Source organism: Leuresthes tenuis, unplaced genomic scaffold (assembly GCF_036924035.1).
Source record: "Leuresthes tenuis unplaced genomic scaffold, fLeuTen1.0.hap1 SCAF_18, whole genome shotgun sequence".
NCBI classification, from domain to species: domain Eukaryota; kingdom Metazoa; phylum Chordata; class Actinopteri; order Atheriniformes; family Atherinopsidae; genus Leuresthes; species Leuresthes tenuis.
In genome coordinates, this window is record NW_027325372.1 from 31,999,402 (window position 1) to 32,025,010 (window position 25,609).

The 25,609-nt window shown below is 41.4% G+C and overlaps 2 protein-coding genes across 2 annotated transcripts in view; both read right to left on the reverse strand.

Moving 5' to 3' along the window:
* The window catches only part of LOC140275135 (tropomyosin alpha-1 chain-like), a 45,855-nt gene extending 35,898 nt beyond the window's left edge, over positions 1–9,957 (reverse strand). The window contains exons 1-2 of the mRNA XM_072370539.1: positions 9,733–9,957; positions 9,155–9,280 (exon numbers count right to left, since the gene is read on the reverse strand). Of these exons, the coding sequence (XP_072226640.1) occupies positions 9,155–9,280; positions 9,733–9,846 (240 nt within the window). The 5' untranslated portion in view covers positions 9,847–9,957. The remainder of the gene's footprint in view (positions 1–9,154; positions 9,281–9,732) is intronic.
* Positions 1–25,609, reverse strand: part of s100v2 (S100 calcium binding protein V2) — a 264,791-nt gene that overhangs the window by 101,854 nt on the left and 137,328 nt on the right. The gene's annotated exons all lie outside the window — the stretch shown is intronic.

Here is a 25,609-nt window from a genome sequence, read left to right on the forward strand (position 1 = left end):
TAAGGTGTGTTTTAAAAGTAGAGAGGCTGGTCGCAGACTGCACAGAAAATGGCAAACCATTACATAGTGTGGGAGCCGCCACTGCGAAGGCTCAATCTCCTTTAGTTGTAAGGAATGACCTAGGAATGTCCAGAACCAACTGGTCAGCTGACCTCAGGGCTCTGAAGGGTCGATGCACATTAATAAGGTTGGATAAATATTCTGGGTCCAGTCCATACAGAGACTTAAAAACAAATAAAAGATTCTTAAAATAAATTCTCTACCTAACCGGAAGCCAGTGAAGAGAAGAAAGCACCAGCGTTATGTGCCCATGTTTCTTTGTCCCGGTTAGGAGACGGGCTGCTGCATTCTGCACAAGCTGTTGACGGTTTACTTCTGATTGGCTGATGCCAACATACAGGGAGTTGAAATAATCTAAACGCGAAGAGATAAAAGTATGTGTTACCTTTTCAAGATCAGCCCTTCTTAGATCGGGTTGGACTTTGGCTAGAAGTCGAAGCTGAAAGAAACTAGCCTCAACCACAGAGCTGACCTGCTTGTCCAATTTAAACGCCCCATCGATAATTACACCAAAATTTTTGGCATGGGAACCTATGTAAGGTGCTAGTGGGCCAAGGGAGCTGGCAAGGACCTGGACCAGGTCAGGGCGACCAAATAGCACAATCTCTGTTTTGTTTTCAATTAATTTTAAGAAGTTTAGGTCATCCATGTTTTAATGTTTGCCACGCAATTAAACACAGCATGAAGGGGGAGGGGGCCTTTAATAGCAAGTACACCTGCACATCATCAGCAAAGCAATGAAAAGGAATACCATGCTTCATAAATATCAACCCCAGGGATAAGATATATAGGGAGAACAGTATATAGGGGCCTAGAACTGACCCCTGGGGGATCAGTTTGGGGATCAGGGATTGAATCAATGTTGTTTTGAATTCAAATTACAGATGCATGGACCATACAGCTACAATGCCTCAGTCTCTATTTATCAATCTCTATAGTTATTTAACTGTTATCTATTCAAGATTCTAGTGAGGTGATTACCTTACTTGAGAACGAATGAACAGGAGATTCAAATGGTAGTTAGCACCATGGCCTCACAGCAAAAAGGTTCCTTTCTGTGTGGAGTTTTATTTTTTATTTAACCTTTATTTTGACAGAGAGGGTCCATTGAGAGCGGGCTCTCTTTTTCTAGGACGCCCTGTAGCAAACAAAAACAAAAATGATACAGTAATACAATACAGTGAATACGGGTAAAAACAACAAAATAAAAATAAACAGGAACAGGTCTGAACACCCAATACGTGGTATGAAGTTTTCTTTTAAAAGCACCAAGTGAGAAGAGTCTGTCAATTTTCAGTGAAGCCTGTAATTTATTACATCGGTATGGAGCATAAAAGGAGAAGGCTGTTTTACCTAATTCTGTATTTGTGTAAGGAAGGTGGAGTCTGATATGGGACTGAGAGCGGGTGAGGAGACCTGTAGTGCGGAAGTTTAAAAGTGTCAGATATGGTAATGGTAAATGGACTTGTACTTGTATAGCGCTTTTCTAGTCTAGCTGACCGCTACATGCCGCATTCACCCCACTCACACACACTCATACAGCACGTCTTAAGATATAACTACGTGCTTTTCTAATCATTCATACACACATTCATACCCCCAATGATACACTGGGGGAGCAACGTGGGGTTCAGTGTCTTGCCCAAGGACGCTTCGACATGTATCCTGGGGAAGCCAGAGTCGAACCACCGACCTTCCGATTGGTGGGCGACTGCTCTTCCTCCTGAGCTACAGCCACTTGGAAGGAGTGTTCCAAGTAGTGCTTTATAAATGAATATAAGACAGTTCTGTTTTCTGCGGGCGGTGAGGGATGGCCAACCTACTGCTGTATAAAGTGCAGTGATGTGTTGAATATGGATCCCGGTGATAAAACATAAGACACTATGGAAAATGGCAACTAGGGGTTTCAGTATTGAGGCTGAAGCATGCATATAAATTACATCACTGAAATCAAGAACAGACATTACAGAGGCATGTGCAATAGTCTTCTTATTAAAAGTTGAAAGGCAAGACTTGTTTCTACATAAAAAAAAACAATTCTAGGCCTGAGTTTCTTGATGAGATGATCAACATGAGTACGAAAAAAAGAGAGCTTGGAGTCCAGCCAAATGCCCAAGCATTTGTAAGTATTGACAGTTTCAATGAGTTGTCCATGTAAGGTGTCAATGCTAAGACATGAGTTATTTTCGTTGGACCTTGTGAACAACATACATTTAGTTTTTCCAGAGTTCAATACAAGTTTATGTGCAATAAGAGACAATTGGAAATGGTTGAAGGCAGATTGTAAGTTATCAACAGCTGATTTAAGAGTAGGGGCCATGCTGTATACAATAGTATAATCTGCATAATAATGAATGTTGCAGGTTGGGAAGGCGAGGACAATGTTATTAACGTAAAGAGAAAATAGGTGAGGGCCGAGAATGGACCCTTGTGGAACACCTTAGTGCAATACCCGGTCCCAGTCTGAAACCTGACGGTTCTGATTGAAGAATGCTGCTTGATTCCAAGAAGGCCCACAATTGAAGATTTACAAAGTGTTCTAAAATTTTGGCCAAACAACATAGCTTTGATGGTGGTCGATAATTATCTAAGGTATTGGTATCACCACCTTTAAATAAAGGAACAACCTGAGCAGCTTTCCACACAGGCGGGATTTTACTTGATGATAATGTCAGATTAAATATGAATGTAAGGAAAGCAGCAATTGAGCGAGCACTCCGGTGCAGGAGATATGGATCAAAGTCATCTTCGCCTTTGGACTTTTTAGGGTCAAGGTGACTAAGTGCTTTCAGTACCTCAGGCTGGCTTACAGGTCTCAATGTAAAGACTGCTGGGGAATTGGATGTATTTTTGACTACTGGATCTGGAGCAGAAACAACTGGGACCATGTTATTATCAAACAAGTGACCAGAGGTAATGAAGTGGTGGTTAAAGGCATTGCACATATCCGATTTATTTGAGATACAAGTATTACCATTAATTATTTGTGAGGGATAAGAAGAGCGAGGTGTAGATTTGAGAGATTTTATGGTCTTCCAGAATTTGGCAGTATCACCATGGCTGGGAGTAAGAGAGGATACATAGCAGGTGGACTTAGCTCTCCTAATTGAGCTAATGCATTTATTGCGTAACTTTCTGAAGAGCAACCAATCAGATGGGCTGTTAGTAAGCCTTTGACCAGGCCTGGGGCCTCATGTACAAAGGGTACGTACGCACAAAAAAGTGGCATACACACTTTTTCACGTCAACGATCAGATGTATCAAGAGCGAAATGTGCGGTGCCTCACGCAAATGTCTGGGCTGTCGTACGCACTTTTCTACAGCGGTTGTTTCTTTGGCAACACTTACAGGTGATGTTGGGAATCTGTTATAATGAATAAATTTAAACACAATTTGTCCTCAGAATGAGCAATGTGCACATCTGAGACACATGAACAATTAACACTGATTAACAATTAACACACCCATGTGTCTGCAATTACACGAGTGGATATAAAAGTATGCGCAAAGTGGTGCAATGCATACTATTAAAAACAATGGCTGCTTTAGCGGTGTTGGAAGACATAGCAAATGGTGCAATAAGGAGAGAGTGTGTATTTAGAGACAGACATGATTTGTTGGCACATGAGGACAAGTAGCTCATCAACCGCTTTAGGTTCCCGAGGGCAATCCTCCTGGAGCTAAGTGCAGAGCTGCGGCCGGCGTTGGAGCGCAACACAGCGAGGAGCCATGCGCTGCCTGTTCCCATAAAGGTGATGACCACGTTGGGGTTCCTGGCAACCGGGCCATTTCAAAGGGAGCTGGCCGACCGATCGGGACTGTGCCAGTGGACCCTGAGCCGAGCCATGCCAGCCGTGTGGGACGGGAGTATCCGCATCTCAGCCAGGTATATCAAATTCCCACAATGCAGCTGAACAGGCCAACATTAATTTGTTTTCCTAATGTAATCAGATTTATCGACGGCACACACATTGCTATAAAAGCGCCATCACAGGATGAATTTGTGTATGTCAACAGGAAGCAATTCCATTCCATCAATGTACAGATCATTTGTGATGCGCAAATGCACTTAACTAACATTGTGGCGAGGTGGCCTGGTTCAACGCACGACTCATACATTCTGAGTAACAGCATTGTTGGGAACATACTACAAGCTGGCACTGTGCGCGATGGGTGGCTTCTTGGTGAGTAACTTTATCCGTGTAATTGTCCTAATATTATTCCCCATGAAGTGCATTGAGCATGTGTGCAGAAAATTTCTATCCCGTCTTCACAGCATCATAGTTGGTGGTTAAAGTTAGTAACTTGCTGTTTTTTTGCTGGTTAAACAACAGCTTAAGATCTTTCTAACAAGCCCCTAATCATCTCTGTGTGAACATGTTAATAACCCCGTGCTTGTGAAATGTCTCAATGAGTCTCACCTTTTCCCTGGTGCACTTCTGCTCTCGATTACTGTATGAACACGTTTGTTGTGAGTTACACAAATATAGGTATTTACCTTGGGGGTAATCAGAGTCACCCACATTCCCACAGTCACCACCCCTGAGAGAGCAGTGTCACCCATAGTTGTGTCGACTCTCTGTTCAACTCCTCAGCATTGAAGGCCTCGCTCACCCTCTCCCACCCACTCCTCTTACGTTTGCTGCTTATAGGCCAGCGTGTCAAAGAGCACATTTTTGCGGGGCTCCACTTCAGAAAGTAGCACCTCCAGCTCACTTTCCGTTAAGTTATTCTTTTTTCCGTTTTACGCATTCTTTATTCTTTATTTTCTGATTGTGCAGAGAGGGGGATCGCAGGTGCAGAGCTAATTTAAATATGATTTGCATATTTAAGTAGGGGCAGGGACAGGGAGGAGTCGGGTACTCTGACATGTGCGCTCAATTCCACGTTGATTGGGATGTGCAAACAAAATGTGCTTGGATTCATGCGTGCGCCCACATTGATACATCCGGATATTTTTGTACGTTGGAGGGCATTTTGGTTTGAGCGTACGCCATGTTTCAGTAGGAAATTCACGCAAGTCTTTGTACATGAGGTCCCACGTCTCTGAGGTGAAGGGCTTCAGATAAGTCAGCAGAGAACCAGGGATTAGAACCATTTTTTATACATTGATCCTTATACAGGCAATCGGGCTGATATCCTGTGCGAGAACGCCGCTGTATGGATATTTCTGGGGCCTGTTAGTCAAGATAAGATCAATCAGAGTGGCTTTAGAGCTATCCTTATTATTTGGCCTGGTTGGAAAAGTGGTCAGTTGGGACAGATTTAGTTCGAGGCATAGCTCTTTTAGCTTAGAAGAGCAGGGAGATAACCAATCTAGGTTCAGATCACCCAGAACAACTAGCTCAGAGGAAGTATAGGCTGAGAGGAATTTTCCCAGCTCATCTCAGGCAGTTAGGGTCAGAGGGTGGGCGATAAATTCCACTAACTGTGACATCCAGAATGACATATTCACAACATTTGGGCACAGATACTGAAGAAATTATGCGTGCTGCCAGATGTTCTTTGATGTATATTATGACCCCACCCCCTCTAGATTTCCCATCTGCTCTTAACAGATTGAAGCCCTTAATGGCTACATCTGAATCTGACACATTTCCAGAGAGCCAAGACTCAGTGATGACTAGGGTGTCTAGATCTGATTCGGTAATCAGTACGTTAATAAAATCAAGTTTAGACAATAGACTCCTTATGTAGAAACTTTACATAGATCGAAAGTCATGTAATGACATGAGTTCACTGAGCTGGGGTGGATGTAATACCACAGCAGAGCTAGGACGAGAAGAAAGTCTAATTGGAATCAAGTTGAGTGGGTTTCTGTAATTAGTTGATGGCGCAAATGACCTGTGTGGTCGATTAGTTACTATTACAGAGATGTTGTTAGGTGTAGTGATGCTACTGCACAGATAGGGGGAGCTATACAGGGTTACGGTGAGTCAGGCGGTGCATGAGTGGAGGGTGAGTTCAATGTTGGCAGCTAGGAGGCGCGAGCCTTCTCGGTTAGGGTGAAAGCCATCTCTTTTAAAAAATCGAGGTCTGTCCAGAAATGCCACAAAATTGTTCACGAAAGGGATACTATTGTGCATACAATACCCATTCAGCCAAGTGTGGAGTTGATGGAGACAACTGAATTTAAGATTGCCAAAACACAGAGAAATGATCAGCTGCTTTCCGGTGTCCAGCAGCGTGTCAATGAGGGAGATGAAATCATCTTTGAGCTCCTCCGATCGCTGATGTTTAATGTCGTTTCCACCCGCCTCAAGAACTAAAGTGGAGACAGTCCTGAACTGATCGCTTAGGTGCAGTGCAGATGATTTAATGTCATTAACAGAGGCGCCTGGGTGGCAGAATGTCTTCCCACCGAGCACCGCTACATGCCTGATCAACGATGCAATCACGAGCAAAGAAGGGTGGCACCTGGGAGAGCGCTACTGACCTCCGCGGAGGTCTCTGAGAAGATAGATCCGATGGTGGAGGGTCCAGTACTGCCATCTGCTGCGGAGATCGGGTGGGTGGTGAAGGACGACCCGTTGTGGTGATGAGCAGGAGTAAAACACAGGCTGGGATTGCTTGCAAATGATGTGGTGGGAGACACACTCAGGTGCCTGGAGGGGAGGAGGCCCGTGACCTGTCATCCAGGGAGGGGAAATCCTTGACACTGAAGATGTCATATTTATTGTTTAGCTGGATTCTAAAGTGTGGGTGTGCAGGTGCAAATAGGGGGGAGCAACGTTTCCCTTTATTGACACCCACTCAGGCCCAGCGCTCCGGGTGAAATGGCGTGGAGCTGGCAGCGGCTTTGGGCTTTGCTCCGAGCCGTGCCCAGGTGTCATCAGGAGCGGAGGACAGCAGAGGGGCATCAGCAGTCGAATGGGAAGCGATGTCACCGAGCTCGTCAAGAGTTGCAGCTCCGACCTCACCGACAGCGGGGAAGGGGGTGATGATCTCGGGTATCCGGGAATCAGATTGTGCATGGCCGAAGACGATGGTGTCCATGAGGTTCTCCGCCACCTGGATCTGGTAGAGTGTGGAAATCCTTTTCTCGAGCTCGGATATCTTGTCGTATAGGCGGACACAGCTGAGACAAACAGGCTGGGGCGGGGAGGTAAGTGGAGTCATTTCTATTCAGTGATGATGACGGCTCAGGCCCAGAGACCGGGCCTGCTGCGATGCTTCAGTGTCCGGCTAACGGCTAACTGATAAATGAGCGAAAATGGACTCTAGGACTCTAAATCTATAGGTTCTTTAAAAATCAAGATGAGCAGGGTTGACACCACAATAAGAAGCCTGGTTTAAACAGTTTGTTAAAACAACAGAATAAAACTCTTCATTAAAATCCATAAAACATGTGCATCAATAGTTCATGAACGACACTCAACTCGACAAGCTTTGCATTTTCTCTTTGTGTATGTGTTGGTTCTCTCCAGGCTTCCTCCCAACACCCAAAAACATGCATATTAGGTTAATTGGTGACTCTAAATTGACCTTATGAGTGAATGTGAGTGTGGATGGTTGTTGGTTTAATTTGTGTCTGTATGGCCCTGTGATGGACTGGCGACTAGTCCAGGGTGTATCCTTCCCAGGCTCCAGCCCCCCTGCAACCCTGAGTTGGATTAAGCGGGTATAGATTTACTGTATTTTGGGAAAAAATTTCCCAAAGGCTCGGACTCACCAACAAGTGCTATACATAAAGATTAGGGCCGCTGATTGTTTCAAATACATAGTACAAAAAGTAAAAAAACAGGTGCTCCATACACCCCTATTGGACAGTGAAGACATTAAAATGCATTTATTTTGTATGTAAGACTGCTAAACAAACAAATAAGAATTTACTTATTTAAGAATTTACTTTTTTAGTTTTTTCTGCTTTTCTGCCTACAGAAAACTTTTTGAGAACAGGATTTTTAATACAATTCTTTAAAATATAAATATATAATGAACTGTAATTCCCTGTAAGGAGCAAGACTAAATCAATCCTAACACTGTGTGCTTATTTCAATATTGGCAGATGCTGTGTGGTGACCTGAGAGGAATGAGTCATGTACCTAAAATGGACTTCAACCATTGTTAAGCTTGCAGTCAAGGTTAAGCAGGGGACATCATAGTCAAAATAGGACTCTCCAACCAACAGCTGTGAGGGGTCCATGTAGGGCATGATGAGAATGGAATGTAACACAGAAGCAGGGAATCAAATGGACTTGCACTTAATGCATCATAACTTTTATGACTGTTTCAGCTTAAAGTTATTTATGGCAGTCTTTATGGCAGTCTGAAATAAATCTAAGTCTGTCTAATCTATCGTTGAATTGTAGATATCAATTACACTACATGCAGTTTTGGATGCTACAAAACTAAACTCATGATGTCCTCAAATGCAAAGCTACTGGATTTTTTTTTTATCCCTGATTGTTTTAGTCCATATCTTAATATACATTTTTTACCTCTATGATCATGTCTGAGGTGGATTATGGTAATGCTATACATATATAAATATGTGTGTACCAAAGAGCACTAAGTTTTATTGCTAGTTTAAATCTCATACTCACCACTCCATTTTGTATGCTCATGTTGAATGATCTGTTTTGTAAATACTGGAATTTTAGTGCTACGATGCAACTCTTCACACTTCTCATTCATATTTACAGGTAAACAATGTCAAGAAAAAGTATGGGAAGGCATTTTATTTGCCCAGGATTTATTTTTCCCCAGGACTTATATTGTACTTGGAAAAAAGATTATTGATATGATATGATATTGCTGTGCAGTCTCTGTCTTATGTCTATGTGTGGTTTTGTTCTGTAAAATGCTGCTTTATACTTATATATATATATATATAGTATATATATAGTATAAAAGAGAAATAAAAAAACATTAAATGTAAGTTAAATTAAATGTTAAAAAAAACACAAGCTCCTGATCCAATTGTTTTATCTCCTAAAGAGCAAAATCCTGTCATACCTTGCTTAATTATGCATTTATGCATTGTGGCACTCTCTTAAACAGCTAGGTGGTAAAAATATATAGTAGGTAAATGAAAATGACAAATTGTGCATTAATAACAACACTGCTCCATAACAGGAATTTTATTACTTACATCAGCAGCTTTTTTGTCAGCAACCTCAAGTTTTTCCTGGGCATCCTTTAGGGCTTCAGAGTATTTATCAAGCTCGTCCTCAGTCCCCTTCAGCTTCTTTTGCATTTGCAGAAGTTCATCTTCAAGCTGAGTGTGTGGAAGATCAAACCAATTTTGCAATCAAAAAGTTTTGCAAACATGCATACATCTGAAAATTTGTTTTCATGATTTATATATTTATTGTAATAACTTCCATTGATTTCAGTTTAAAGTATTCTATTTGGCATTTTATTAAGCTCATCGTAAAGCAACATTCGACTGCTTCTGTTCAAATTGCCTATTAAGAAATCTTGAAACGTTTCATCTTTAAGGTCTTAGGGTAAAAATAAACCATTGTAAATTTTTACAAAGTAAATTTGTTGGTTTCTCTCATGCCATTTGCACTCATCAGGACAGTTGTATCAAATGGGATGCTTAGTATTAGAATATAATCAGAGTAATTGCATCTTGATTCAGACATGTAAAAGCAAAGAGTAAATGTGATGTACTTTTTTCTTGGGGTATCATCATAATTGCACGTGACCTTTTTCTTAACCTACCTGTTTGCTTCTCTCTTCAGCTGCTTTCTTGTCTGCCTCAGCTTGTTCAGCCTGGTCTAGTGCATTCTCCTTGTCCAATTTCAGCATTAGCATCTTTTTTTTAATAGCTTCCATTTTAGCTGTTGGCGGACTCTTGCAAAAAGAAAAGAGACAAAGATAGATGGGTACAGGACAGGTGATCTGACAGCCTGATAAACTGTTGGAGAAACAAACCCTGACAAGGATTAAAAACAGTCCATTTATATGGCAGACAAAGAGACACTCCCACTACTAAGCCCCTCAGCTTAATTACATAGCTAGGCCCTTGCCCAGTCCACACAGTCTAAATGCAAAGTGTATCTATCTATCTATCTATCTATCTATCTATCTATCTATCTATCTATCTATCTATCTATCTATCTATCTATCTATCTATCTATCTATCTATCTATCTATCTATCTATCTATCTATCTATCTATCTATCTATCTATCTATCTATCTATCTATCTATCTATCTATCTATCTATCTATCTATCTATCTATCTATCGTTCGTGGAGAAAATACACAAAATTTAAATGTACACCTGCATATTTACTGTACAGTTGATAAGTGCGATCTCACCTGGTCTTTAAACTGGAAGAACTTTTATGATCATCTCCATAGCCAAAACTCTAAACTCTCTTATTGGGGACATGTTTTAAAAAAATCAGACAGGGGAAACACCTCATTATGTGCTGTAGGCATGCTCTTAACTGCAGACTCATTTGCATATTTAGAATTGTCAAAGTATTTGCTGTAGAAATGCTAATTACATTGTGATTCCGTAGTTTGTTTTTTTTATTGAGTGATTCCACAATTTTTATAATTACACCAAAATCCTAGCTATTATACTGCATAGAATGCTCAAGTTCCCAAAACACTCCTACACTATATTAGATTAGATTCAACTTTATTGTCACTGTGTGTGTGTGTGGAAGTCCACAGTCTCTGTGTGTGCATGTGTGTGGTGGTGGGGGGGGGGGGGGGGGGGAGTCACTCCAGAGTCACCCTCTGGAGTGACTTCCGTTGTGCAACAGAGCATATTGCCAAAAGTATTCGCTCATCTGCCTTTCCACGCATATGAATTTAAGTGACATAACATTCTTAATCCATTTGATATGACATCGGCCCACCCTTTGCAGCTATAACAGCTTCAACTCTTCTGGGCAAGCTTTCCACAAGGTTTTGGAGTGTGTTTATGGGGATTTTTTTTACCATTCTTCCAGAAGCACATTCATGAGGTAAGACACTGATGTTGGACAGAAGGCCTGGCTCGCAGTCACCACTCAAATTCCTCCCAAAGGTGTTCTATCGGGTTGAGGTCAAGAGTCTGTGCAGGCCAGTCAAGTTCTTCCACACCAAACTTGCTCATCCATGTCTATATGGGCCTTGCTTTGTGCACTGGTGCGCAGTCATGTTGGAACAGGAAGGGACCATCCCCAAACTGTTTCCACAAAGTTGGGAGCATGAAATTGTCCAAAATCTCTTGGTATTCTGAAGCATTCAGAGTTCCTTTCACTGGAACTAAGGGGCCAAGCCCAGCTCCTGAAAAACAACCCACACCATAATCCCCCTTCCACCAAACTTTACACTTGGCACAATGCAGTCAGACAAGTACCATTCTAATGCCAAAACCACCAAACCCAGATTTGTTCAAACCTAGATCAGACTGCCAGATGGAGAAATGAGATTCTTCACTCCAGAGAATGCATCTCCACTGCTCTCCAGTTTACACCACTGCATTCGATGCTTTGCATAGCACTTAGTGATGTATGGCTTAGATGCAGCTGCTCGGCTCTCTACACACTGTTCTTGAGCTAATCTGAAGGCCATACATTATTTAGGAGCGAGGAAATTTCATAACTGGACTTGTTGCACAGGTGGCATCCTATCACCATGCTGGAATTCACTGAGCTCCTGAGAGCAACCCATTCTTTCACAAATGTTTGTAGACGCATGCCTAGGTGCTTGAATTTATACACCTTCAGCCGTGGAAGTGATTGGAACACCTGAATTTAATTATTTGCAGATTGGCTTCCTTCCAGGTAACTTTAAAAACCTGAAAATGGAGTGATTTAACATGATAGTGATCTGGTGAGTGGTACTGGAATCCTTAAACAAAGGATAACTTTGATTAACAAATATAGACACCAAAACCTCCCTGAGCAGAAGACTAATGCGATATGTGCAATATCGCATTAGTAGCAGATGAATGGCGGCGAATAAAGAACCAACCAGGGATTAAAAATTGGAGTTATTGACAGACTTGATTTTGGGAAAAATATCGGGTGAATTTGAATGGTGCTAAGAGCAGATAGGTTGATGATTTTCACAAATTAACTAATGTGACGTGGAGAATGCCTTTTTGACTCCATCCTAAGTCAGATGTTTTGTGAAGATTGCCAGCCTGACGCTATGTCAGCAGGAATACCACGTTGATGGCTTGAGCTTTTCTGGACCTACCTTACTCTTTATAGGTACTTGGTTGTGGCTGACTTGAGGCACTGGTGAGCCTTCTTGACCAGGTTGGAGCAGTTAGTTGTCCATAAAAGATCCTGTGAAATGTGGGTCCCTGGGAATTTCCATGCACGCTTCAGACCACACCTATGGCTTGGATGGTCTGCTGCGTGTTGCCTCTCCAAGTCCACAATGATTTCTTTTCTTTTTGTGTTGAGTAGCAGGTTGGTTGCATCACACCACACAGCCAGATGGTCCACCACATTGTTGTCTTTGTTTCTCATCCTTGCCAATATCTACATCGCCATCATAATCCTGCTGCTCAGTTCTGCTCTCAAAGTCATCCCTCAGTTTCTTAAGCCTTGCTGGAAGCAGCAAAAACTGGAGCTACAAGCTTTTTCATATTTGATCTTGGCGTGTGGACTCTTTTTCCACCTGTTGATCTCTGGAAGCCTGAGAGCGGACGAGAGACTTCACCAGGCTAGTTAATTCTCCAATTTATCAGTATTTCTAGCTGCTCAAATAATGCAACTGGCTCACCATCATCTGACACCTCATGATGTCCTGTCTTCTTCCTACCATGAGTCACCTTCTCCTCTGTGCTTTTAACCTTTACTCCTGACACCGCTTGTTAGCATCAGCATACAGTCTTGAAGGCAAATATCATGGAAAAGGCAACAAACTAGTGATGTGTCGTTCGCGAACGATTCGTTCGATATTAACTAATCTTTTATATGACTCGGGAGTAACGAGTAGTCTCAGTGAGTGATTCGTTCATTTCCATGCAGTATCCTCTCTCGCCACATGGCAGGCGGCTGCTGCATAAGCTCAGTCAGCAGGACAGGAAACAGTTTTGATTCGTTCACGACTCAACTCCTCGGGTTACGGCTCCTCGCACAGGAAACAGTATTGATTCGTTCACGACTCAACTCCTCGGGTTACGGCTCCTCGCACAGGAAACAGTATTGATTCGTTCACGACTCAACTCCTCGGGTGATGGATCCTTGCACAGGAAACAGTTTTGATTCGTTCACAACTCAACTCCCCGGGTTACGGCTCCTCGCATAGGAAACAGTTTTGATTCGTTCATGACTCAACTCCTCGGGTGATGGATCCTTGCACAGGAAATAGTATTGATTCGTTCACGACTCAACTGCTGGCGGCTGGCTGCTAAAAACACTGTGAGATCGGGATGTGGCCTAGCGACAGGGTGTCAATAAATTATGTGGAAAGGAAGCTCAAAGAAGGTCTTTACAGCACAAAGACAAAGCAATGCAAGTGTGATATTTGGAGAAGTTTCTCAATTGTCGTGAATCTCTTTATTAATAGCCTATAAAATGACGTGTTTTCTCCTGCGGGACGGGAGAAGACACAAAATCAATGCATTTCTATTATTGTGCGGGCATAAATTCCGAAAGTTTTGCGGCTGCGGGCAGGAGTGTAACACACACATTGCGGGCGGTAATGGTCAGAAATTCAGCGGGAGCGGGGTGAAGAAAACAGTCCCGCACAGGGCTCTACTGTGGACTGAGAAACAAAGGAGGAAATGAATGATGTCTGATTTGTGATATTCATTCATTTGTCATGAAATCATAATTAATTAGTGGTCTTCGGTTCTTGTAGATATGTATAGTGTTGTTGTGTATATAATGCCTGAAGTGTGTAAATAGATAAATGATAATGTAATAATGTGAATAGATAATTTTGAAAATTATATCAACATATTGATTTTGTGTTATACTCTACCATAAAATAATAATAATAATAATAATAATAATAATAATAATAATAATAATAATAATAATAATAATAATGATAATAATAAGACACAATAAATGCAATAAAATTTTAGGGAACTTATTGTTACTTTTTTTCTCACTTAATTGTGTTACTAATTGTCAAAATCAATGCGACTTTTACATTCACTTGTCCTCTAACAGCTGTCACGTGACAGGGCTGAACGATCGTTCTCAATCGTTAGCTACCGAGTCAGTGTCAGGCTTTAAACAACAATGGCAGGGAGGATACAGACACAAGTCACCTTATTGTGTATTTGCTTTCCCAGGTTTTCACATGGTTTGAATTGTTTGTGGCATTTTGTGTATTGTATTTTGTCAGCTCAGCTGTAGCAAACTATGTTTCCTTCAGTGTTAAGTGTTTAGAACCGTGGCCATTCTGTGCAACGCCCACAGTAGGGCTACAGCGCCTCCTGCTGGAAAAATGAACGAAATTATTCGTTCAAAGATTCGTTCAATTTACTGTTCGAGAGTAAATGATCCGATTCAGCCAAAAGAGTCGAAGTTCCTAACACTACAACAAACGAGGCACAACTCCTGGCTTCTGCTGCCAGACACACACACAGACACCCCATCCATAAATCAATAAACCAACTAACCTCAAACCCTCTGTCTGTTTAATGTAAAATAGATTAAAAACATGTTTAACAATCAACCATTGTCATCATTACACGGGGCTTAGACGGGGCTTAGATGTGGCTTAGACGTCTTCCCAGTAGAGGTGTGTGTAGAATTCCCTCCGTTAGCTCTCCTATAGCTGCAAGTAGCCACATAACAGCAGCTATGAGCTAACAGAGTAGTAGTACGCATTCGTTCATTCATTCGTCTTAAAGTATTGGTGAAATAAAGACAGATAATGCCTTATTTAGAGGCTGCATCGTCCAAGCCCCGTTCACTCCGTTATATGGATATACGCGGATTTCAAGTTATCTAAAAAGCTTCCGAAGGACGCTGATTTTCGCCAAACTGTTCTCGGTGAGTAGATGAACATATTTCATGCCAGAAATAAGGTCTAGGTTTAAAAATATTATTATTAAACTATTATGAAACTGCAACAATACATTTTCTTTTGGCAGGAAAAAACCATTTCCATCTATCCATTTGTTATACCTGCTTAATCTGTCAGTCAGGTCACGGGGAGGGGGGGGCTGGAGCCTATCCCAGCGGTTATCGGTCGAGAGGCGGGGTACACCCTGGACAGGTCCCCAGTCCATCATAGGGCCACACAGAGACAAATGAGACAAACAACCACATACATGCTCACACTCACTCCTAAGGACAGTTTTAACTACACCAATTAACCTAACATGCATGTTTTGGGACGGTGGGAGGAAGCCAGAGTACTCAGAGAGAACCCATGCATACATGGGAAGAACATGCAAACTCCAGAGCTGGGAGTTTAATCTGGAACCCTCTCGCTGTGAGGCGACAGTGCTAACCACCACAGCACCGTGCAGCCCAACTTCCATTTCATTCTATTCTATTTTTATATGACACGACTGGGTGGGAGACTGAAGTTGAAAAAAACACAATAGAAATTGATATCTGAGATGAAGGCTGGTCTGGTAATATCATTCCAACCCCTCGCTTGTAATGTCTAAAACTGGACCCCTGCTAGAGATGGATTAGCCACGTGGCCATGTGAATATGTCACTGATTCCCCTCCTGCCCCTAGCACGGTTATTAATAAACATATATTGGCTGACATTGTCAAGACAATTGAAAAAACAGATTGTGTCTGCAACATAACTATGCAGGCAGATATGAAGACAAAAAAAAGAAAAAAGTGTTAAAAAATAAATCCAAATAGATATATTAAAAAAGGTGAGTATTGGCTATGGATGCCTTTTGTTTCTTTGTCCAGATTATGTGTCACACAGATGTGGCGTCCATACCAACTGCAAAATAGGAGAATAAAGATTTTGGGATGATTTGTCTATTTGATTGTTTTATTCCCATCCCCATGTCTTTTTTTAATATTCTGGCCATTCTTTTCTATTTCTATTTTCTTTTCTTTCTGCTTCTTTTTACCAAGTTTAAAGGCTGTTCTCTGACTTTCTATATTTGCTAAATCCTTTAATAGACACTATTTTTCCATCAGAGTCAGAGTCTTCTTCTCTCATTTAACAAGTTGATTCTCTAATCTAAACCTCTGACTGGAAACCTGAGTTCATCACACGAGTAAGGCAAATGTTCGACAGTGTGTAATCCATATGTTTTATACTGTACCATTAATTGGTTTACTTTGGTTAACATTTCTTAGAATTATTCTACCCCTCTCTGGCTGTCGTGAGTCTCCCCACCCACTCTTGATTCACCTATGGTGCAACCAGGACAAGATTAAAACTCTGCTCAAAATAATGGACAACATGCCCTGTTCAAAACATACTGCAGTCCTCGAACAATCTGAGGCTCATTTAGCTCCCTCGTCAAAAAAGTACAGGTAACAACTCTCACAGTCGTCGTCTTACATGGCTCTAAAACTTATCAATAAGCTAATATTATACTGCAGCAATATAATTTCTATTGTATTCTATTTTTTAATTATATGCTAAGATGACAGTTGTGAAGTAGAAAAAGCACAATACAAATTGATATATGAGACAAATGTTATTCCATTCTCTGGCTTGTAATGCCTATAACTGGATTCCTCCTAGAGATGGATTAGCCACAGGGCAGTGTAAATACGTTACATATACCCTGCATGCTCCAGCATAATGGACAACACATCCTGTACACAACATTTAATAGTGCTCAAACAGTGTCTTTAATCTGTGGTTTTGCAAAAAGCACTTGTAAAGAAGTCCACAATTATCGCCTTTCATGGCACTCGTTAATTATCTTTTTTCTTTGAATTATACTTACTGTTTGATTTTGTTCATTTTAATGATGTATTCATCTTATCAAAAGGCCATCATTGTACCGCAACAGAATAATTCCTTTTTGAAGATACATATATTCTATTCTATTATATATTTATATGAGTACAACAGTGATAGGGCTAGAAGTCGAAGAGTAGTAGATCAAACACAATCTAAATTGACACGAGATGAATGCATGTCTGGTAATATAATCTTTTGCACTGTTTTTCTATTCTGTCTTTCTTCCCCAACCCGCTGCGTTTCCACCTTAATAAGTAATGTTAACAAGCACGGCGCACATAGAGTTTTGAGCAGAGCACATAATCAAGTTCCACACAGCATCGACAGCGCAAGTACATATTGTAGCAATCTCATATTGACAACTGAAACACCAACAATGGCATGTTCATGGAAGCATATATGCACACACACGCACGGGATGCTTTTAGCAAGCATCCAGCACTCACTGCGTTAGTCTGAGCATGTCCACACTGAGGTTTATCTCATGGAATGTGCATGGAGCTGGGTCCAGGGAGAAGAGATTAAAAATCTCCAATAAATTGAAGGATTTACAGGCGGACATTGTTTTATTACAGGAGATTCATTTATCAAAGACTGTAGCTGATGTTCTCACCACAGCACAGTTTCCTCATGTGTACTCAGCCTGTTACAACTCCAGACAAAGAGGTGTAGCCATTCTGATAAATAGAAGAGTAAATTTCACCGTAAACAACACAGTTATAGATCCAGAAGGTAGATTTCTAATAGTTAATTTATCTGTTCAAAATATGAATTTATGCATTGCAAATATATATGGTCCAAATGTAGATGACCCCTCATTTTTTCACTCCTTTTTCACTTCACTCTCTGATCACTCAGATAACACACTCATCATAGGAGGGGACTTTAACATGGTATTAGACTCAGGAGTAGACAGACTCAGTACTTCAGGAAGTCAGCGGAACTGGCAGTGCACGAATATTGTTAAACAGTATATGAAAGATTTTGGTCTTTGTGATGCTTGGCGCTCCCACCACCCCACTCTTAGAGAATACACCTTCTTCTCACCGGTACACCACTCATACTCAAGAATAGATTATTTGTTAGTTAGCAGTTCCTTGTTGAGGGATATTTCAGACACCAAAATCCACCCCATCACTATCAGTGATCACGCTCCAGTTTCTATCACACTGAAGAATAACAGAGTTACACCACCAGCTAGGAATTGGAGATTTAATACATCATTACTAAAAGACCCTGATTTTATTAATTATTTCAAAAGGGAATGGTCTGTATATTTAGAAAATAATGACCTGCCAGGAATGTCAGCTTGTACTCTTTGGGAAGCCGGAAAAGCAGTTATGAGAGGCAAAATAATCTCTTTTTCATCAAATAAGAAAAAGAGGGAAAGTTCAAGGATATCAGATTTAGAACTCAGGATTAAATCATTAGAAATTGTCTACAGTACCTCCAAAGAGGAACACACACTGAATGAATTAAGAAAAGCTAAACTTGAATTAAACAAAATTATTGATAAACAAACACAGTTTCTCATACAAAGACTTTCGCTTGGAGAACTTTGAGCACGGCAATAAATCTGGAAGGTTCCTAGCTAACCAACTAAAGAGAAACAAAGAGAAAACAACAATCACTTCTGTTAAAGACTCAAAAGGAAATGTCACCCATGACCCCGATGTAATCAACAATGCTTTTAGGGACTTCTATAAAACCTTATATTCATCACAAAATGATCCATCAGACAGTAACATAGATCAGTTTCTTAGTAATATCAACCTTCCAAAATTACAAACCGAACAGGCAATGGCTCTGGATTCACCTCTTTCAATAGGAGAACTCCATGAAGCCCTTCAACATATTCCTAGTAACAAAGCCCCGGGACCAGATGGTTTTCCAGCAGAGTTCTACAAAGAATTTTGGACTGTTTTGGCACCTGCATTTCACAGAATGGTATTACAAGTTAAGCAGAATGGCAGAGTATCCCCACACATGAACTCTGCTAACATTATCTTGCTACAGAAACCAGGAAAAGACCCCATACTTCCATCCAGCTACCGCCCAATATCTCTAATAAATGCAGACCTCAAAATAATTTGTAAAGCCCTCGCCAAAAGAATAGAAAAAATAACTCCACTTATAATACATCCTGACCAGACAGGTTTCATAAAGGGTAGACACTCATCCACTAACACTCGCAGGCTAATTAATCTCATAGACTATTCTAACATCAACAACCTGGAAACCACAATAGTCTCTCTAGATGCAGAAAAAGCATTTGATCGAGTGAACTGGAAATTTTTATTCGCAGCATTAAACAAATTTGGGTTTGGGTCACACTTCATCAACTGGATAAGGATATTATATAGCTCCCCAAATGCGTGTGTCAGGACAAATGATCAAACCTCTCCAAACTTCAGTCTGCAGAGAGGTACAAGACAGGGTTGCCCACTTTCTCCCTCACTTTTTGCTATTTTCATCGAACCTTTAGCAGCTGCTATCAGACAAGAAAGAAATATTAAAGGCATCCAACCCCAAAATATTGAGCATAAAATAAGTCTTTATGCTGATGATGTTTTACTTTTCCTTCAGAACTCTCAAACATCTCTCACTCACACGATCACACTCATGAATAAATTCTCAGCACTTTCTGACTACTCTATCAATTGGTCTAAGACCACAGTTCTGCCCATTAACTACAGAGTCCAGAATATACCTGCGATCACTTTACAGTCAGGAAATATTAGATATTTAGGCATAAACATTTCCTCCAGGCTCTCAGAGCTAACAAAGCTAAATTATGTGCAATTATTAAAGACAGTAGAGGACGATCTCTCTCGTTGGAAGTCCTTACCTATATCACTTATGGGGAGAGTTACAACCATTAAAATGATGATACTACCAAAAGTTAATTATTTGTTCTCAATGATCCCCATAAAACCATCTGCTACTTGGTTTAAGTCACTAGATTCATGCATCTCCAAATTTCTGTGGAAAAACAAACCACCACATATTAGTTTAAAAACCCTACAGAAGACCAAGGACTGTGGTGGATTAGATTTACCTAATTTTCAGCACTATTCCTTAGCCAATAGGTTACAGTATATATCAAAATGGTTTAAACCTAGCCCAATAGATGAACCATGGATAAATATAGAACAAGCATTGTGTGATAATCTGGAAATCTCTGACCTGCCACTTATTAGTCAAAACGTAAAACATCACAAATGTTTCAAAAGCATTAACATCAGCACCTCTCTGACAGCCTGGTGGGAATTTCTTAAAATAACAAAGTCTTCAATTGTCCCATGTAAGCTTACACCCATCTGGAACAATCCTGACATACTGCAAAACAAAAAAATGCTAAACTTTACTCTGTGGAAGATCAAAGGAATCAAACATCTGGAACATATAATCCAAAATGGAAATTTTATTTCATTTGATGAGCTCATATCGCAACACGAGATAGGCAGCAATAAATTCCTAGAATATCAACAACTTAAGTCTATAATAACAAAGAAATATATCCTCCACCAACCAGTCTTACAACTCCCGATTAGGGTAGCAGAATTTCTAAGCATCTGCACCCCAAAACTACTATCAAAAATATATAAATTATTATTAGGTTATTACACGTCTTGACTCCCAGGGCACTTGGCCAGGGGCGCTGGGGCAGGCGCTGACCCACTGCGTGGCTGTCTGGGGCACTTGGCCCTCCTGGGTATTGGGTGGGGCCTCTGCCGGGGGGTTTGGGGGTGCTCGGGCTCCCGGGGCCCGGGTCCAGTGCACGGCCCATGTCTGGGCGGCTGGGGCCTGGCGGGGTCGGTGGGCTGTTGCCCCGGGCTCTCTGAGGGCCTCTGCCCTATGCTTATGGGGGCTCTGTCCGGGGGCTTCCTCTGCAGTCTTCTGGGTGGATGCGTGGTTGTCCCTGCGGTGGGCTTCCTGGGTTCTGTGCTCCGTGGGGGCTGCTGGTGGCCTGGGTCTTGTGGCCCTCTCTGCCTGCTTCTGATTGCTTGGGGGGGCTGTGGATTGTGGCCCTGTATGCTTATACACTCATAACTAAGCACGGTTACCATGTAGGTCCTGTGCCATGGGTGTTGCATGTTCTCACACACACACACACACACATTCATTAGCCCAGTAGCATGCTCGCTAAGCAGTTGATGTATTATCATGTCGTCTCAGGTCATCTATATTCACAGCTGTGTTGTATGCGATTACCGCTTCTTGTGCTTGTTTTTGTTTGTTTGTGTGTTTGTTTTTTCTCTGCTTGTCTGCTTTCAGGTGCTCCTGGTGGCGCTAAGGCTGTATTCCCCTCAGAGGCCATGGATTGTTGTCTGTTTTGTTTTTTACAGGTGTAGCAGCTGGTTGTCGGGTTTTTGTTTCTATTTTTGTTCTGTTTCCTCTTCTTTCCTCTTCTTCTTTCCTTGTCCCCCGGTCCGGTTCAGTTCTATTACATGTTATATATTGTAAACAAAAATAAATAAATGGGCATCAAGGGGAGCTTTACATTTATAAAACTTCCCTTGGCAAAGCAAATCTGTTTGGCATCAAAGGTATTCAGACTACAATTCTGCTGCCATAATGCTGAACAGGACAAGGGAAAAAAAGAAAAAAAAAAAAAAGAAAAAAATAATAATCTCAACACATGGGTTGTAATGTCATTCACCAATGTGGTGTGTGTGTGTTGTGTGTGTGTGGTGGTGGTGGTGGTGGTGGGGGGGGGGGGGGACTTTTCTCCTTTATTTTCTGGCAGGTTCCCAATACACAGCTGATTATAATCTCCAAATCAACCGCTCTGCTCTACACTTGTTTGATCTTCACTTGACACCAGATAGATTAATTACCTACTGTGGTACTTTTACCCAAACTTCCCAGTCAAGATCATATCATGTACCTTGCTCTATGCTTAACCTTCGTTCTACGTATCTTAAAGATCATACTGATAGTCATCAGTTGTTCCTGCCCGACAATCAAATCCTGCCTTCACTTTCAATCTGTCACATCCACATAGAGTTTTCCTGGAAAACTCAATCGATTGCCTGATTCCACTGATCCATCAGGAAACCTGAGTTTCATGTAAGATTGGTTTCCAGGTTTACCTCGCAAACATGTCCCAATGCCATCTTGGAATGTTTGAACTACCTGTTCACTTGCACCTCCACCAGCTCCCACTGCCTCAGTCTCTCAAAGATTGTCCACCATTCACCAGACTGACCCCACCTTGTGGAGTTGGACTTACTTGGACTTTGTCAAATATCAAGTACAATTGCTAATTGTAAATAAACCTTTTAACAATCTTTCAGTTTTCGGTTTGCCTCCTTGGGCCCTACAGTCCTGCCATGTGACAAGCACAAACTGGCCACAACATGGACCTGGTAGACCAAAGTCCTGAACCAGAGCCTGGAAATCTGCTCCATGCTATGACTAGTCAAGGCAACCTTCTCAGCCAACATTCTCAAGTTCTTTGATCTCTGGGTCAGAGCCAACGGCAAATGAGAGTGCAAATGGCTGAAATTACTGATCACTTGTTAGCATCAGCTTATCCATACCTTCTGTAGTATTCTGCTCCAGCGTCTCCAGGGTCTCCTGGACCAGAACTTGCTCCCTCACCTCTATCAACCAGCAGGGAGGATCACATCTCTGACCTGAAACCATACACAGGAGAGTCAGGTAAATGTAGAGGTTTTCTGCTCCATTGTTCTCTAGTGTTTGAGCACTATTTGAGCTTCGAACAAATCTAAAATCTCATATGTCATTAGTTTACTTGCTGAGGGAGAGCTTAAGCCTGGGTGGAGGAAGTGATAGATAACCTATAATTTAGTCAACTTTTTCACAAAACCTTTAATGAGGAAAGTTTTTGATGATCCAGTACGAGGGAAGGATGCAGTTAAAAAGTTACTGATGCCAGACATACTAGATCTATAACTTGTTCCATCAATCTATGACATAGACATAGATGTACACAAGTATACAAATTTTAATGAAATTTCGAGCATGTTTTGAAAAATAACAGCAGCAGTCAATGTTGAAAAGTGTTGTTGATAGATAATTTAAGCTATAGACAGAATAGAAATAAAATAATTAAAGTTTTCAGTAAGCTTCAGTAAGGGGGGGTGAAGCTCAGGGGTTCAAGTTTTTCCACCAACTTTGAAGAATGATGGTATTGAATGCTGAACTGAGGTCCAGAAACAGCATCAGCACTTGAGTGTTCTTCTCCTCCAGGTAATGGAGGCTCAGGTAGAGAGCAGAGGGGATGATGTGCTCAGTGGATCGGTTGGGCCGATAGGCAAACTGTGAGGGGTCGAATGTGGGGTGGTGGGGGGCATGGAGATGATGTGATGCTTCACCAATCTCTCGGAGCACTTTATCAAAATGGGCATGAGTGCAACAGGCCAGATATCATTGGGGGACGGCCCCCATGACCAGCCTCAACAGACTGTTCAAGAATCCAGACTTAACCTGGTGATAGTTGGTGAAACTATCGGGGGTAAAGTGGACATTGCAGAGACGGGCGGTGGCAGTGGTGATTATTCACTTTCCACAGTAGCTCTCCTAACAAAATCGATCCACCGTTTCTTGATGTCGTTGTCAGTTAGAAATTTAAATAAAGTAATGGAGCCACTACCCTGGACACTGTCGCATTCAGAGAAGATGCACAAACAAGGAGGAGACATGACGAGTTAGTTACAGTTGTTAGTTAGTTAGTTAGCCAGCTAGTTGCAAACAACCGTGCTATGCTATCCGAGACTTGAGACCGAGCGGGAAAACCACCGAGGCTAATGCATTGAATCTATTTATATTGCTACAGGAGCAAGGGTGGGTTTATGCTAAACACCACGGCTGTGATTTCAGACCTGCCCATTAAATCCTGAAACAGAAATGTTGAAACACAGTTAGTGAAGCTTAGCTCCACAATTCCAATCTAAATGGTTGAAATGCTTTTTACACATTGTTGAGAAATACATTTATGACCTATTTAATGTGTTTAGAAGAAAATGACTGAATTCACTTTTCACGGTCTTTAAAGGCTAAATTCCTGACCTTTAGCATCTGGTGTTCTCCTTCAGTCATCCAGGGCTTTTGGTTGGCACGGGTTGTGATGTTTTTGATGGTGCTGACGTCCTCTGTGCATCTACTGATATAAGCCGACACAGACGTGGCATACTCATCTACATCAGTGTTGTTGTTGTTTGATACAGCTACTTTATGTCCCAGTCTGTGCATTCAAAACAGTCCTGCAGTGCTTCTATGGCCCCCTCAGACAACACTTTCACCTGCCTCACTGTAAGTTTTCCTCTGATTAGCAGGGACCTGTATGCTGGAATTAGCATAACAGAAGAGTGATCCGAAGAGCCAATATGGGGACGGAGGGTCCTTGAATGCTTCCTTGATGTTTGTATAGACTTTGTCCAGGGTGTTTGCTCCCCGAATTGCAAAGTTCACATGTTGATGGAACTGTGGGAGGACTATTCAGGTTGGCCTGATTAAAATCTACAGCAACTATGAAAATGTCCTCAGTTTAAGCAGTTTGCAACTCACTGATGGTCCAGTAGAGAACACCCATAGCCTCCTTGGTGTTAGCTCCAGGGTGCATGTACACAGTGGTAATGTTCACCACATTAAATACCCTGGGCAGGTAAAAAGGTCTACAGTTCACAGTCAGAAGCTCAATGTCCGATGATCAGAACTTTGAGACAACTCTAGCATTGTTGTAACAGTTGCTTTTCATGTAGATACATAGTCCACCTCCCTGGGATTTACCAATGAGTATGGAGCTCCTATCAGCCTGTAGTAGAGCTAGCCCCTCGATGATAACTGAACTGTCTGGGATAGATGAGTTCAGCCACGACCATGAAATTAGAATCCTCAACAGTGTATTTTTCCTATATTGAAATCCAAAACTGTCCTGAGCTCGCACAGACACAACCAACCAGGTTTTCGCCATTTTGAAGGTCCAAACTCAAGATCACTTCAGCAAAACCGAGGCTCTCACTTTACCACCTCACAAACCATACAACTGTGCCATAGATATGCTTCCCGGTGCTCTACTACCCACTAGCCAACTGTATAACCTATCTCAATCCATAAAAAAATTGACTGTGGAAAATTACATCAATGAATCGCTATCCTCTGGTATCATCAGGCCATCCTAATCTTATCTGGGTGCTGATTTCTTTTTTGCTAGTAAAAGAAAGATAAGGCACTATGTCTATGCATTGACTACCAAGCCTTGAACCAGATAATCATTCATAATAGACATTTTGTCTTTGATTCAATCCAAGGTTCCAGCATTTTCACAAGACTCTTTTTTTTTGTAATTTAAGTTTTTATTTATTTTGTCTCTGGTGTTTGACAGTAGAACATTTGACATTGTGAGGCATCTTATGCACAATACATATAGCATCACAAGAGAAAAAAAAAACAAAACAAAATAAATAAAAGTACCATATAAATTATGTATGATGTACATGGAACATATTGATGCATTTACATAGCTGGAGAGCATATACATACAACAGATGGATACATACAACATGTTGGATACACTCAGGAAAGAGTATTCAAGTTCATCAGTCAATGTGATGTGAGCCCAAAACAAGTCCCAGACTGGTGCCTTGATCTTATTCCTATTATTTATCTTGTTGAGCATAGCTTCATATGAAGCTGTTTTAACCATAATGTTTAAGTATTGCCCTGCCAGTCGTTGTCGTCCCTGCCATGATTA